This window comes from Sphaerodactylus townsendi, linkage group LG12 (assembly GCF_021028975.2).
Source record: "Sphaerodactylus townsendi isolate TG3544 linkage group LG12, MPM_Stown_v2.3, whole genome shotgun sequence".
Taxonomy (NCBI): domain Eukaryota; kingdom Metazoa; phylum Chordata; class Lepidosauria; order Squamata; family Sphaerodactylidae; genus Sphaerodactylus; species Sphaerodactylus townsendi.
Genome location: NC_059436.1, coordinates 37,725,179 through 37,737,461, shown reverse-complemented (window position 1 = coordinate 37,737,461; position 12,283 = coordinate 37,725,179). Strand labels below are relative to the sequence as shown.

General features: G+C 44.9%; 1 protein-coding gene across 4 annotated transcripts in view; it reads right to left on the bottom strand.

Moving 5' to 3' along the window:
• Positions 1–12,283, bottom strand: part of MVB12B (multivesicular body subunit 12B) — a 124,664-nt gene that overhangs the window by 64,898 nt on the left and 47,483 nt on the right. For all 4 annotated transcript variants that reach the window (XM_048512732.1, XM_048512733.1, XM_048512731.1 and 1 more), the window contains exon 7: positions 5,146–5,243. In XM_048512732.1, coding sequence (XP_048368689.1) covers positions 5,146–5,243 — 98 coding nt within the window. The remainder of the gene's footprint in view (positions 1–5,145; positions 5,244–12,283) is intronic.

Genomic DNA, 12,283 nt, shown 5'->3' with positions numbered 1-12,283 from the left:
AATAAACAAAATACTGAGCTAGACACAATATTGATGGATGATAAAAATTAAAAAAAAACAACCAGACTATATAAACTCCTTATATTACTACAAACAGAAAAAGAAAATGTGAAGGAAGTTATGATTAGTTGGGCAAAAGATTTCAAACATGATATACAGTATCAAGACTGGGAGGACTCTTTTAAAATACACAGTAAATTCTCCGCCAGTTTAGAACTAAGGGAAAATTTCCTGAAACTCTTACACAGGTGGTATTTAACACCCTTTAAGTTAGCAAAAATATATCCAGACCACTCATCACTATGTTGGAAATGTAAGAAAGAGACTGGAACATTATTACACTTGTGGTGGACCTGTCCTGAAATCAAAAAATTCTGGAAAGAAATACATACAATAATGAAAAAGATAACAAAGGTATCATTTGAACTAACTCCAGAAATATATCTTTTAGGATTAGGAATGAAGAAAATTCCGGACCTTAATATTGACTTATTTTTGTATATATCTACAGCTGCAAGGATGAGGATAGCCAAAGTATGGAAGAATGAAGCTTCACCAACAAAAGAAGAATGGATGACCCAAGTTATAGAATACCTAAATATGGATAGATTATCAACGAGATTGAAAGAACTTTTGAAAACTTGGGGGAAGCTTATTATATATCTAGAAAAGAGTTCAAAGGATAAAATGATTGAAGAATATATAATATGAAATGGTTTACAAAATTATATTGCAATAAGTTAATCTGCAAAAAAGTTATATCATAGAATTAATGGTATACCTTTATTAAGGAAAAAATAAATATGGATTCAGTTACTTAATAGGGGAAGTCCAAAGCAATAAGTATTGGGCAGTTACATCACAATAAAAGGGATAAAATTATGATTATAGTATATTGGAAAAGCGCCTAGATAAGAAGAGAAATTTATTTAAATTAAAATATGAAGGACATATAGCATTATGAAATATAAGGTATATTTGTAGGTTAAATATTAAAAATATGGAATGAAAAATAGTATAGTATAGTATAGATATTTAAGCTTAAAACAGCTAAAGAATAAATTACCAAAGAAAAGTAAAGTAACAGATTTGATTTAGATGTATTGAATTATGTGTTTATGTTATGGATTTTTGGGGTAGGATAGGTTATGTTTGGGTAACTGTGGGTCATTTGTTACTTGTTACATGTTAATATTTGTTGAGGTCTTATGTGTTTCAATGGTTTCATGTATGTTTTATGTTCAGTGTGTTTTTTAAAGAAGGAAATTAATAAAAAGTATTATGTAAAAAAAAGGCTTAAAGCGAAAGTGAATGCCAAAAATGGTTAGAAAAGAGAAAGGAGGAAAGAGGGAAAATTCAGCAGATGCAAAGGACTATCTGACTGCTTTCCCTATGCGAGTCAGGAATAAAACTGATCTACGAGTTCTCGCCTGGAGGACAGGAAGTAGAAAGTATTAATCCCGCCTCCCTGAGCACCCAGGGGAAACACCCAAGCTTCCAAGAAGTCTTCTTCCTCACAGCGAGAACTACCAAAAAGCCTTCGGCTGCCTTTGAACCTCAATTCCTTCCTTTGCAATATAGGAATAACAATCCCAACGTATTGTGGGCTGTTGCAAGGATTACTAACACATGCAAAGTGCTCTGAAAGTCACAAGTACTAAACAAATATTAAGGATGTATTGTCGAAGGCTTTCACGGCCGGAATCACTTGGGTGCTGTGTGGTTTCCGGGCTGTATGGCCGTGTTCTAGCAGCATTCTCTAATGACGTTTCGCCTGAATCTGTGGCTGGCATCATCCTCTGAAGATGCCAGCCACAGATGCAGGCGAAACGTCAGGAGAGAATGCTGCTAGAACACGGTCATACAGCCCGGAAACCACACAGCACCCAAATATTAAGCATTCTTACTAATGAAGCTCTGAACTTTCTGGATGGATTTGGCAGTCCACTGCTGGGGTAGATGACCCTTTGGTATGATCCAGCAGGTTAACTCTCATCAGAATGTCTAGGCCGGTTCTCCCTCAAGCAAGTCTGAGCAAACAAGTCATTTGAAACCATCACTTGGAGTGAAAACTCATGACTTTCCTTCTGCCTCTGCCCACCCCATCTAGGATCACTGCTAGGGCTACATTTCTGCCTTCCCTTTTCCAAACCTATTAGCTCACCAGACTAACAAGGAAAAACTAACAGTGACATGAATTGTTCCATTGTTATATTCCAGCTACTTAGAAACCTAAAGCGGCAGTTTTAGCAAGATATTACCATTTAAACGGCCCTTTCATTAAGGTACATGAGTTAATGCCATGTTCCTCTGATATAAGTGTCACTCACCATTAATAAAAAAAGGAAAGGAGGAGGGAGGGAGAAAAGAAACCAGCCAACAGGCTCTTTTCTATTTCCCGCTGTGTAATGCACCTGATGTACCCTGCCAGAATTCACTACTGGAACACTTGGAAAATCCCAGTGGCTAGTGGCATGCCCTCATTGCATAAAATAATATTAAGAAACAAATCGCATCAAGGTCCATCTAAGCAGAACTCTTCTTTTAACAGAAGCTGGACAGCTGTCTCTTAAGCAAGGGATGATGGTCACTGCCTGTTAGCCCAAGCTAAGATTAGATATTCATTGGTAGATTGTCTCTGTTCATGGAAGTTCTACCATGGCTAATGTGTCCTCAAAGTCCCACCACCACTAATTATAAGCATTATGCTACAGGATCAGATCTAAAACATCTACCTTGTCCAGCTGTGAAATGAAAGCTGACCTATTCCTCTGGCACTACCTGTTATTTAGGGATACAATGTCTTCATACATGGAGGTTCCATGTCACTATCATAGCCCACACACAGCAACAGGCCCATCACACAAAATTTGTATAAATTACCCATTGAACATGACCAGATATCCATCCAGTTTCCAGCAGTAGCCAGCAAGATGAATCAAGAGAGTCTAAAAGTAGGGGATGAGGGTTAACAACCTGACCTTTGGTCCCAGCAACCTATGGTGGCTAACTGCCCTTGACAAACCTACCTGAGAATTTCTCTTAAGCTTTTTTTCAAAGCCACCTGAACCTCTGATGATCACCAAATCTTGGACACACCATTTCGTAAAAGCATTAACTGGAGAGTCTCCATTTTTGCCCAAAAGATGAAGCTCCCATCAGCTCTGTTTGCAAAGTCTAAACCTTCTGAAAAGTTAGCCAAAAATCTGGCAGGACATCTGGTTAGCATAAAAGACACCACAGCAGCTGAGACCGTGTACAGGGCCAAAGCAAATATGGGACACACTGTCATTCTTATTTCTCTTCCCCCGACCTTGTGAAAAAAATGCAAGTAAAAGTTATTTTCCTCCTGCACGTACACAGAATTCTGCGTGCGCTGTGGAAATTTAACACTGAAAGCAACATGCATGACAGAGGCTGGATGAAGCAAAAGGGTCTTAAGATATCCAGGAGAAAGGTGGTATATAAATCTTTTAAGTAAGGACATTCTATTCCCAAAGAACTGCTAGCTAGATACCCGATTAACTCAAAAGGCAGGACTATAGTTGAGAAAGTGGTCCCCACCTATTTTCCTCTTTTACCATGGCTAACAGGGCTGGGACAAGATACTTTACACAGTGATGGGATCCAAACATTTTAGTAACAGGTTCCCATGGTGGTGGGATTCAAACTGTGGCACAGCGCCAATGGGGCTGGGCTGGGCACGATGGGGGCATGGCCAGGCATTCTGAGGGTGGGGCATTCCTGGGCGGGGCTGTGGCAAGGACGCAGCCACTGCGCCGGCCCTTGGGCGGGAAACGAATGCACGCAGGCGCAGGCTGCCATGCATGCCGGTGCACCTCCTGCTCGACTGCTTCAAGTTCTGCGCACTACTGCTGAGAGGAGGGGTGTAACTAAGGCAAAAATCACATGGCAAAATCACCAATTAGTAACCCCCTCTCGCCATACACAAATAATTAGTAACCTACTCTCAGGAACCCGTGAGAACCTGCTGGATCCCACCTCTGACTTTACAGCTCCAACAGGCTGGACTGCTCAGACAGTTGTGCCCCCAAGATTTTTCACACTGCCAGAGGATGCTTTGGTGCAATCCTCCAATGGCAGTGAATTGAAGCCTCCAGGTGACTGTAACAGCTGTTAGTCCCAACAGCTGCGACATTCAGACAGGGGGTTTCCATTCTATCCTTGCCTTTTACTGCCAATTTTATAGCTGGACTTTTGGATGACTGTCTGGGACTGGTATCCTAATATGAGAGCTCAGAGTAGCACACACATTCTCCCCACCCACATCATCACAGCAATCCTTTAACACTTATTTTGTTAAAATGTGCCCAGTGCTGGCTAGTCATCCCAGTCCCACAATACCCTTTGGTCAGAACAACGGAAAGCAAGAGAAGGTTTGCTCCTAACCAAACAATGGAACAGAAGACTGTCTGTACGCTTGTCGGTAATTATCTTCCCAAATAAAAAAATGCTAGAAATGTACTTGTTTTTTTTAATTACAGCTGAAACCAGAAAAGCTGGATGCCTCTGAAGGGAGCCAGGCCCCCTGGTGGCTAGGCCCCAACTGTTCGCTTACTCGCTCACTCGCCAACCAATCTACCTGCAGCCGCAGAGAGAGAAAAAGATCATCACAGAAATGCTCTGATGTCAGCAATGATCTCTGCAGCTATGAAAAAAAATTCCACGTGAGGTTGAGTGAACAAGTGGGCCAGCGGCAGCCTGGAAAAAAGGGCAGAGAGCAGGACACTCGGAAGCAACAGCTGCTGCAGTCGATCTGATGCTCCTGTCTCCACCGGTAGAATTGCAGGCAAACAGGTAGCAGCAGAGTAAGCAAGAAACTGGACTGGAACTCTCTGGCTGACTGTCGGTCTCATTAAACTCAAGTAGTTCAAACGGTAACTACAATAGTCAATCCAAGACTTCCCAGCACGTGAAGGCTCCTTTAAGGATTTCTGTGAAAACCACTCTTAAGGACTTTATTCTAATTTACTCGGCATCATAACAATAGATCGTGGGGTTCACCTTTCAGATCATACGTTTCGTGCGTGCTTGTAAAGTTACAGCTGCTATCGCCAGTCAAGCTGGGACTCAGGTTTTAGGGCCGTGCATAACAAACAGTAAACAACGCAGACTGCATCTTACCCGATATGGCGTATAAATTAGAGTGCTGGTACTCAAAGTCTGGCCGTGTGCCATGCCCTTTCCCTCGAAAGCTGGCTGGAAGTGTCAGGGATATATGCCTAATGAGGGAAGAAAGGAGACACCATTAGTAGAGAGTTTCTAAGAGAAAACTGCCAGCAGTATAATCAGGAGGGGACAATGAAACCTAGATAGCAGCATCAGATAAGCATTAACAGATTGCCAGTTATACCAAACATATGAAGCTGTTTTATGTGGAGTCAGACCTTTGGTCCAGCCAGCCAAACATGGTCTATTCTGTTTTCTGGTGACTCTCCAAGGCCTTTCCCAGCTCTCCTGCTTAAGATTTCCTTGACTATATATCTTGACACATTTAAGATCTACAGCCCACCCTACCTAAAATGCTGACATTATTTTAATTTGATTATGTATTCCCCCACACACACAGATTGTAGAAGAAAATCCAGACACCAGAGGCTTAGTGAGGGCAGCTGGTCAGCCAGAATGAGAGTCAGCTTGACTTTGAATTGATCCTATGCCTACAGCCTAATACAATAGAGAACATCTAGCTACTGAGTCCTGCTCAATTGGGGAGAGGAATCAGACACTGATGGTGCTAGAGAATAGCATCAAGAAAAAATATTTAAGAGTAGCAGGAACTTTAGATTTCATCAGGAACATCCTAAAAGATCCTCAACCATCCTAACCTCAAAATCTCACATTGATGGTGGTTCACAAAAGGCCTATGTGTGTGTGAGGGCGGGGGGAGTTGTAGAGTCGGCAGACTGACTTGGATGTAGAAACGACAAGAGACAGTATTATACACCAGGGTTACAAGCCAATCCCATGTTCTTTACTTTTGGATTAATTCAATCCTGTTAAAGGGAAGATAGGAAGTCTAATCAAACTGGGTAAAATAGAACATCCTGAAATCCCTTTTTTAAAAGTCAAATTGCTAGATCCTTAGATTGCAGAGATAGACTGCCATATTGGTAATGCCTGATGCAATGACAGAAGCAGAGAAATAGGAAAGGTAAGCCCAAGAACAGGATGAAGGGGATGGTGTTTCAGCGCTCAAAATATTTCTGAACCTTCCTTGGATCATGGGAGACACAAGAGAAATGTTGACACATGTGCTTGACACAATACTTGGTAGAGTCCCTCCCAGTAAGCATTAGGCTTTGCAACTTTACAGCCGTTCTTTATTTAAGCTCACCTAGACTGGATTGGATCCAAAGAGCGAATAACAACTCTGATTCAGAGCCACCACTGCCAAGGCCTTGTTTCTGGCAGTGACAGTCCCAACTACCTATGCCAGTGCAAATTAAAGCTTGATTTGAAGAGCCTCATTGTGGCCAGGGGTGGTAAAAGGGAACACGAACTCTGAAGTATATCGATCCAAGTCTACACGCTTCAAAGATCAAAACCAGCATCTCACACATGAAACTGCCTTATACAGAACCAGCCCTTTGGTCAGCATGGTCTATTCCACAGGTGGCAAACTCGCGGTCCTCCAGATGTTATGGACTACAGTTCCCATCATCCCCTGCCAGCATCATGCTGCCAGCATCATGCTGCCATGCTGCCAGCATCATGCTGGCAGGGGATGATGGGAACTGTAGTCCATAACATCTGGAGGACCGCGAGTTTGACACCTATGGTCTATTCAGATTGGCAGTGGCTGCCCACAGACTCAGGTGGAGATTTTCCATGTCACATGTCAAATGACCCTTTTGGATATAGATGCCAGAGACTGAACCTGGGCCTTTCTGCTTGTCAAGCAAATGCTCAGCCACGGAGCCACATCCTCTTCCAGTCTTGAAGCCAGAAGCACACCTTTGGAGCCAACTGCTGCAGATGGCACAAAGAGGAGCAGCAGTGGTGTGGTGGCTAAGAGCAGGTGCACTCTAATCTGGAGAACTGGGTTTGATTTACTGCTCTGCCGCAGGAGCTGTGGAGGCTTATCTGGGGAACTAGATCAGCCTGTGCACTCCAACACATGCCAGGTGGGTGAATTTGGGCTAGTCACAGTTCTTCGGAGCTCTCTCAGCCCCACCCACCTCACCAGGTGTCTGTTGTGGGGAGAGGAAGGGAAAGGAGCTTGTAAGCCACCTTGAGTCTCCTTACAGGAGAGAAAGGTGGGGTATAAATCCAAACTCCTCCTCCTCCCTAAAATGTTCATTAAGGAAGTGAATGGGCTTCGTTTCCATTAGCTGACCCTTGTCCTCAAGGGCAGCTCCATGTAGAGCACAGTATGGTTATCAAGCCTAGAAATAACAACAGCATGTATCAAGATCTTTATCATCCAGGGAATGACAGAGACTATAAAACAGACGTATTTAATTTTTTAAAAAAGTCCTCCAAAAGCTGAGGATGCCGCAGGTAGCTCCTTGAATCCTGACATCTTCCAGAGCAGCTGGATGGGATTTTCTGACCATTTAAGGATCAGCCACTCGGTTCACAGTAAAGTTAATTCATGTCAACACTCTTTTAAAAAACTAAAAACAGGCTGTAGCTCAGTTGCAGGCCCCCTGCTTTGCAAAAAGAGGACTGCAGAGTCACTTCTGGTTTTTCCAGGTACAGAATCATGGGTGTTTGGAAGGACCTTCCTCTGCCAGTCAGAGCTGCTGCCAGTCAGAGTGGACAATAATTAACTAGACAAACTAATGATCTGGCTTAATATGATTGGGGTCAGTTTATGGGCAGAATGTCTCCTATTCAATCCCTGGCATATCCAGGCGAGGGGTCTCCAGCAGCAGGGGTTGGGAAAGGCCAGCATCTGAGAAGGCTTCCCTAAAGGAGGGGGTAAAAGGCCAGTATCTGAGAAATTTCCCTAGAGAAACTTTCAGAACAGATAGGAATGGGGTAGATATATGGGGTAGATAGAAAGCTGCTTCTCATGACCTGATTTGCATTCAGACAATCTCAAGCTAGCCTCAAGTAGCAAACACTGAGAAAGACTTTGCACTGCTTGACAGTGGGAGCACCGCTGAGAAGAAGAAGAGGAGTTTGGGTTTATACCTCACCTTTCTCTCCTGTAAGTGGCCTACAAGCTCCTTTCCCTTCCTCTCCCCACAACAGACCCCTTGTGAGGCAGATGGGGCTAGAGAGTTTCGAAGAACTGTGATTAGCCCAAAGTCATCCAGCAGGAATGTAAGAGTGAGGGAACACATCTGGTTCACCAGATAAGCCTCTGCCACTCAGGTAGAGGAGAGGGGAATCAAACCCAGTTCTCCAGATTAAAATCCACCTACTCTTAACCACTACACCACACTGGCTTTCTAAGAGTCACAGCTCTATGTGTGATGTGGTATAAATGACGCCACACTGCATGACCATAAACTGCTCCGATAACTTTTAGGAAAAGTTGAAAAGTGACACAACAAACAGAAGCATACAAACACATAACCCCTGCCAGCAACGACAGGATCAAAAAGTCATCTCAAGTTCTGTGCCATTCAGACAGGGGAAATCAAATAAAATTGCAGGCGACCGCCTCCCATTCCAAGCCTGGAGGGGGTCCCACTAACATTTTCTCCATTCTGGGGTCAGCTTCAACTTTTCCACCCATGTCCATTTGACCACAGCAGGTATGGGCTTCTCTACCTGCTAGCCGACAGCAGAAATGTGTTTTCCTGATGGTTATAAAACGTCGTGTCATTTCACACGGCAGACAGGAAATTAGATATGTGCAATGTTTCCCCCACCCACACTCACGGACCCCATCGCTGGGGGGGGGGGGGGGGACCCAGCCCAATTTATAAAACCTGAGTTCCTAAACACATATCGTTAAAAACATGAGCAGCTTGGTGGCATATGGCAAATCAATTACTAGCTTCAATTCTGAAACACACACACACACACACGGGGAAAAAAAACCCGAACAAAGCCGGGGTGGGCGGAGGGAAAAGAGGATCAGCCATCGTGTTGCGGGAACAATCAGGGAACAATGGCTGAGTCGAGATTAACGGTGGCCACTGGAGTTTTGAATACAATTAATCATCATTCCAGGCAATGGGAAGCCAGATTGACTTGGGTGCTACATTTGAATATTTAATTAGGGTGAAGTTCTTTATCAAATTATCGCAGGCAGGGGGGGGGGGGAGAAAAGGAGGTCTGGAACAATTCAAAACCAAATTTTCTCATTTCAAACTGCTGCTGAACAGTCCCGTTTAGATGCCCACCACCACTAATTTTGATACCGGAGGCGTTCTGCAAAATTGAGCATGGGAGGGAATCATTTAAGTTGATCAGAAATGCATTGCGGGTGGATGGAGGGAGGTCTTCAGTGATCCTAAATGAGGGAGTAGAATTTCCAAACAATAAATTGTTAACTGGTTGTGGTGGGTTTTCCAGGCTGTGTGGCCGTGGTCTGGTGGATCTTGTTCCTAATGTTTCGCCTGCATCTGTGGCTGGTATCTTCAGAGGTGTATCACAGAGAGAAGTCTGTTATACACTGTGTCCAGACGTCTCTTATAACAAACTTCTCTCTGTGATACACCTCTGAAGATGCCAGCTACAGATGCAGGCGAAACATTAGGAACAAGATCTGCAGGATCATTGCCACAAAGCCCGGAAAACCCACAACCACCAGTTGAACCCGGCTGTGAAAAGCCTTCGACAATACAATAAATTGTAATTTCTATGGCTAGATTCACTGGGATTGCCAGCATCCACACAGCTAGGGGCACGCAAAGCACAGGATGACTTGCCCAGAAAGCTCACACAATTGCACACTCTGAGAGTACCTGGCTGAGTCCAGGAGTGTGCGGATGATGAAATATTTTCCTTAAATCCTTATTGTCTCACAATACTAGAACCAGGGGGCATTCATTGAAAATGCTGGGGGGAAGAATTAGGACTAATAGAAGGAAACACTTCTTCACGCAACGTGTGATTGGTGTTTGGAATATGCTGCCACAGGAGGTGGTGATGGCCACTAACCTGGATAGCTTTAAAAAGGGCTTGGACAGATTTATGGAGGAGAAGTCGATCTATGGCTACCAATCTTGATCCTCCTTGATCTCAGATTGCACATGCCTTAGCAGACCAGGTGCTCGGGAGCAGCAGCAGCAGGAGGCCATTGCTTTCACATCCTGCATGTGATCTCCCAAAGGCACCTGGTGGGCCACTGCGAGTAGCAAAGTGCTGGACTAGATGGACTCTGGTCTGATCCAGCAGGCTAGTTCTTATGTTCTTAACAATTTAAGTAAGATATGAACAAATACCCCTAGAGGATCAGAGGACTCAGGGAGAAGCCAGCACTGCAGGGGTGTCTGCTGCCTATGTTCTGGCACAGCCAGAAGCCCCTCTGACAGAGCCTGCAAGGGGCACCTCACAACTGGCCCCTGAAACAACCCCCAGGTGGGCAGGAGATGAATCCAGCACCTCAAGGGACACTCTCACTCTTCAGCAATGGTGGTGAAAGAGACCCGGGGCACAGTGGCTGAGTGGTCAGCTGACTGCACAAAGCCCGCCCCACAGCCAGGCAGTGCAAGCAGCTATTATTTGCAGGATCCTGGCCAAATCACAGGGCAGCCACCAGGGCAGCTGAGCCTGATTACTTCTCAGGCTAGGCTCAGGAAACCTAGATCAATCAGTCCACTAGATCAACCAGTCCACTAGGTGTGAGACTGTGGCACAGCTCCAGCTCTTTGCTTCCAGTTCCAGCTCCAGTTAACACTCTCAAGTCTCACTACCTAGACCTGTGGGAATTGCACACGAGGAGGCCAGCCCGCAGAGCACAGGACAAGTGCATGACGGAGTGAACCAACCTTAGGATCCAACTATTTTCTTGTTTTCTACTGGATCCTATGCTGGTAGGGGCTTCAACAGATCCCAGAAACATCTGGTGGCCAAAACACTCATCCTTGAGCCAGTGTGGTGTCGTGGTTAAGAGAAGGTGGATTCTGATCTGGAGAACAGGGTTTGATTCCCCACTCCTCCACCTGAGCGGCTTATCTGGTGAGCCAGATGTGTTTCCGCATGCCTACATTCCTGCTGGGTGACCTTGGGCTAGTCACAGTTCTTTGGAACTCTCTCAGCCCCACCCACCTCACAAGGGGTCTGTTGTGGGGAGAGGAAGGGAAAGGAGTTTGTAGGCCACCTTGAGTCTCGTTCCAGGAGAGAAAGGTGGGGTAGAAATCCAAAACTCTTCTTCTCCTTGACCGAAATGCAAAAAAAAAAGCCTGTTCAGAAGTTCTCACCTTCTTGCAAGCGGCGCGTGAGAAGAGAGCAGGGCGGGGAAATCTGTTTTAATGAGGGATGCAGCCGTGGCAGCCTCTCTGGAGCCATAATTAGGACAAACTAATTGAAGTGGTGTTTTGACACACTTTCCAAACACACGAGCGGCACATGACAGATTTGCAACTTTGCCTGCCGTACAGCAAGGGCACCACGTGCAAGGAAACGACAACCGCTAAGCACACAACGCCCATTTGCATTCTCCGTGTGCCAGTGGTCCGCTGTTCACCACTACTCTGTCCCCTGCTCTGAAAAGCTGCCAGCGAAAGATATGAATGCTAATTGCTGGGACTTTGGGAGAATCTCTAATGTGAGATGGGGGGTGGGGAGGGTACATTCATTAATATGAGCGAATGCCTTTCTTTTTCCTTGCTTCAGCACAAGAAGCCAACCCAAGAATAATTTCCTGCTGGGGTTAAAAATGATGGGACTGGAATAGCGTCATTGAAGTATAGGAGGCATTGCTCTAGGACTGAGCACCCGCTCTATAGAAGGCCGAGTTTCTCAATCCCATTTCTGCATGCAGCCAAGGACAGGCTCTGTCTACTTGCAATGGAAGCCCTTTGTATGCAGTTCTCAAGTCCAGCCCCTGCCACCTGGAGTTAAAAGGCTGAGGGAATGGGTGATGCGAGGAACCTGCGCCTCAGACTCTGCAGAGCTGCTGTCAGTCTGAGTAAAAAATGCAGACCTTGAAGGATCTATTCAGTTATGAAAAGAGGAAGAAGAGGAAGAAGAAGAGGAAGAAGAAGAAGAAGAAGAAGAGGAAGAAGAAGAGGAGGAAGAAGAAGAGGAGGAAGAAGAGGAAGAGGAAGAGGAAGAGGAAGAGGAAGAAGAAGAAGAAGAAGAAGAAGAAGAAGAAGAAGAAGAAGAAGAAGAAGAAGAAGAAGCAGCAGCAGCA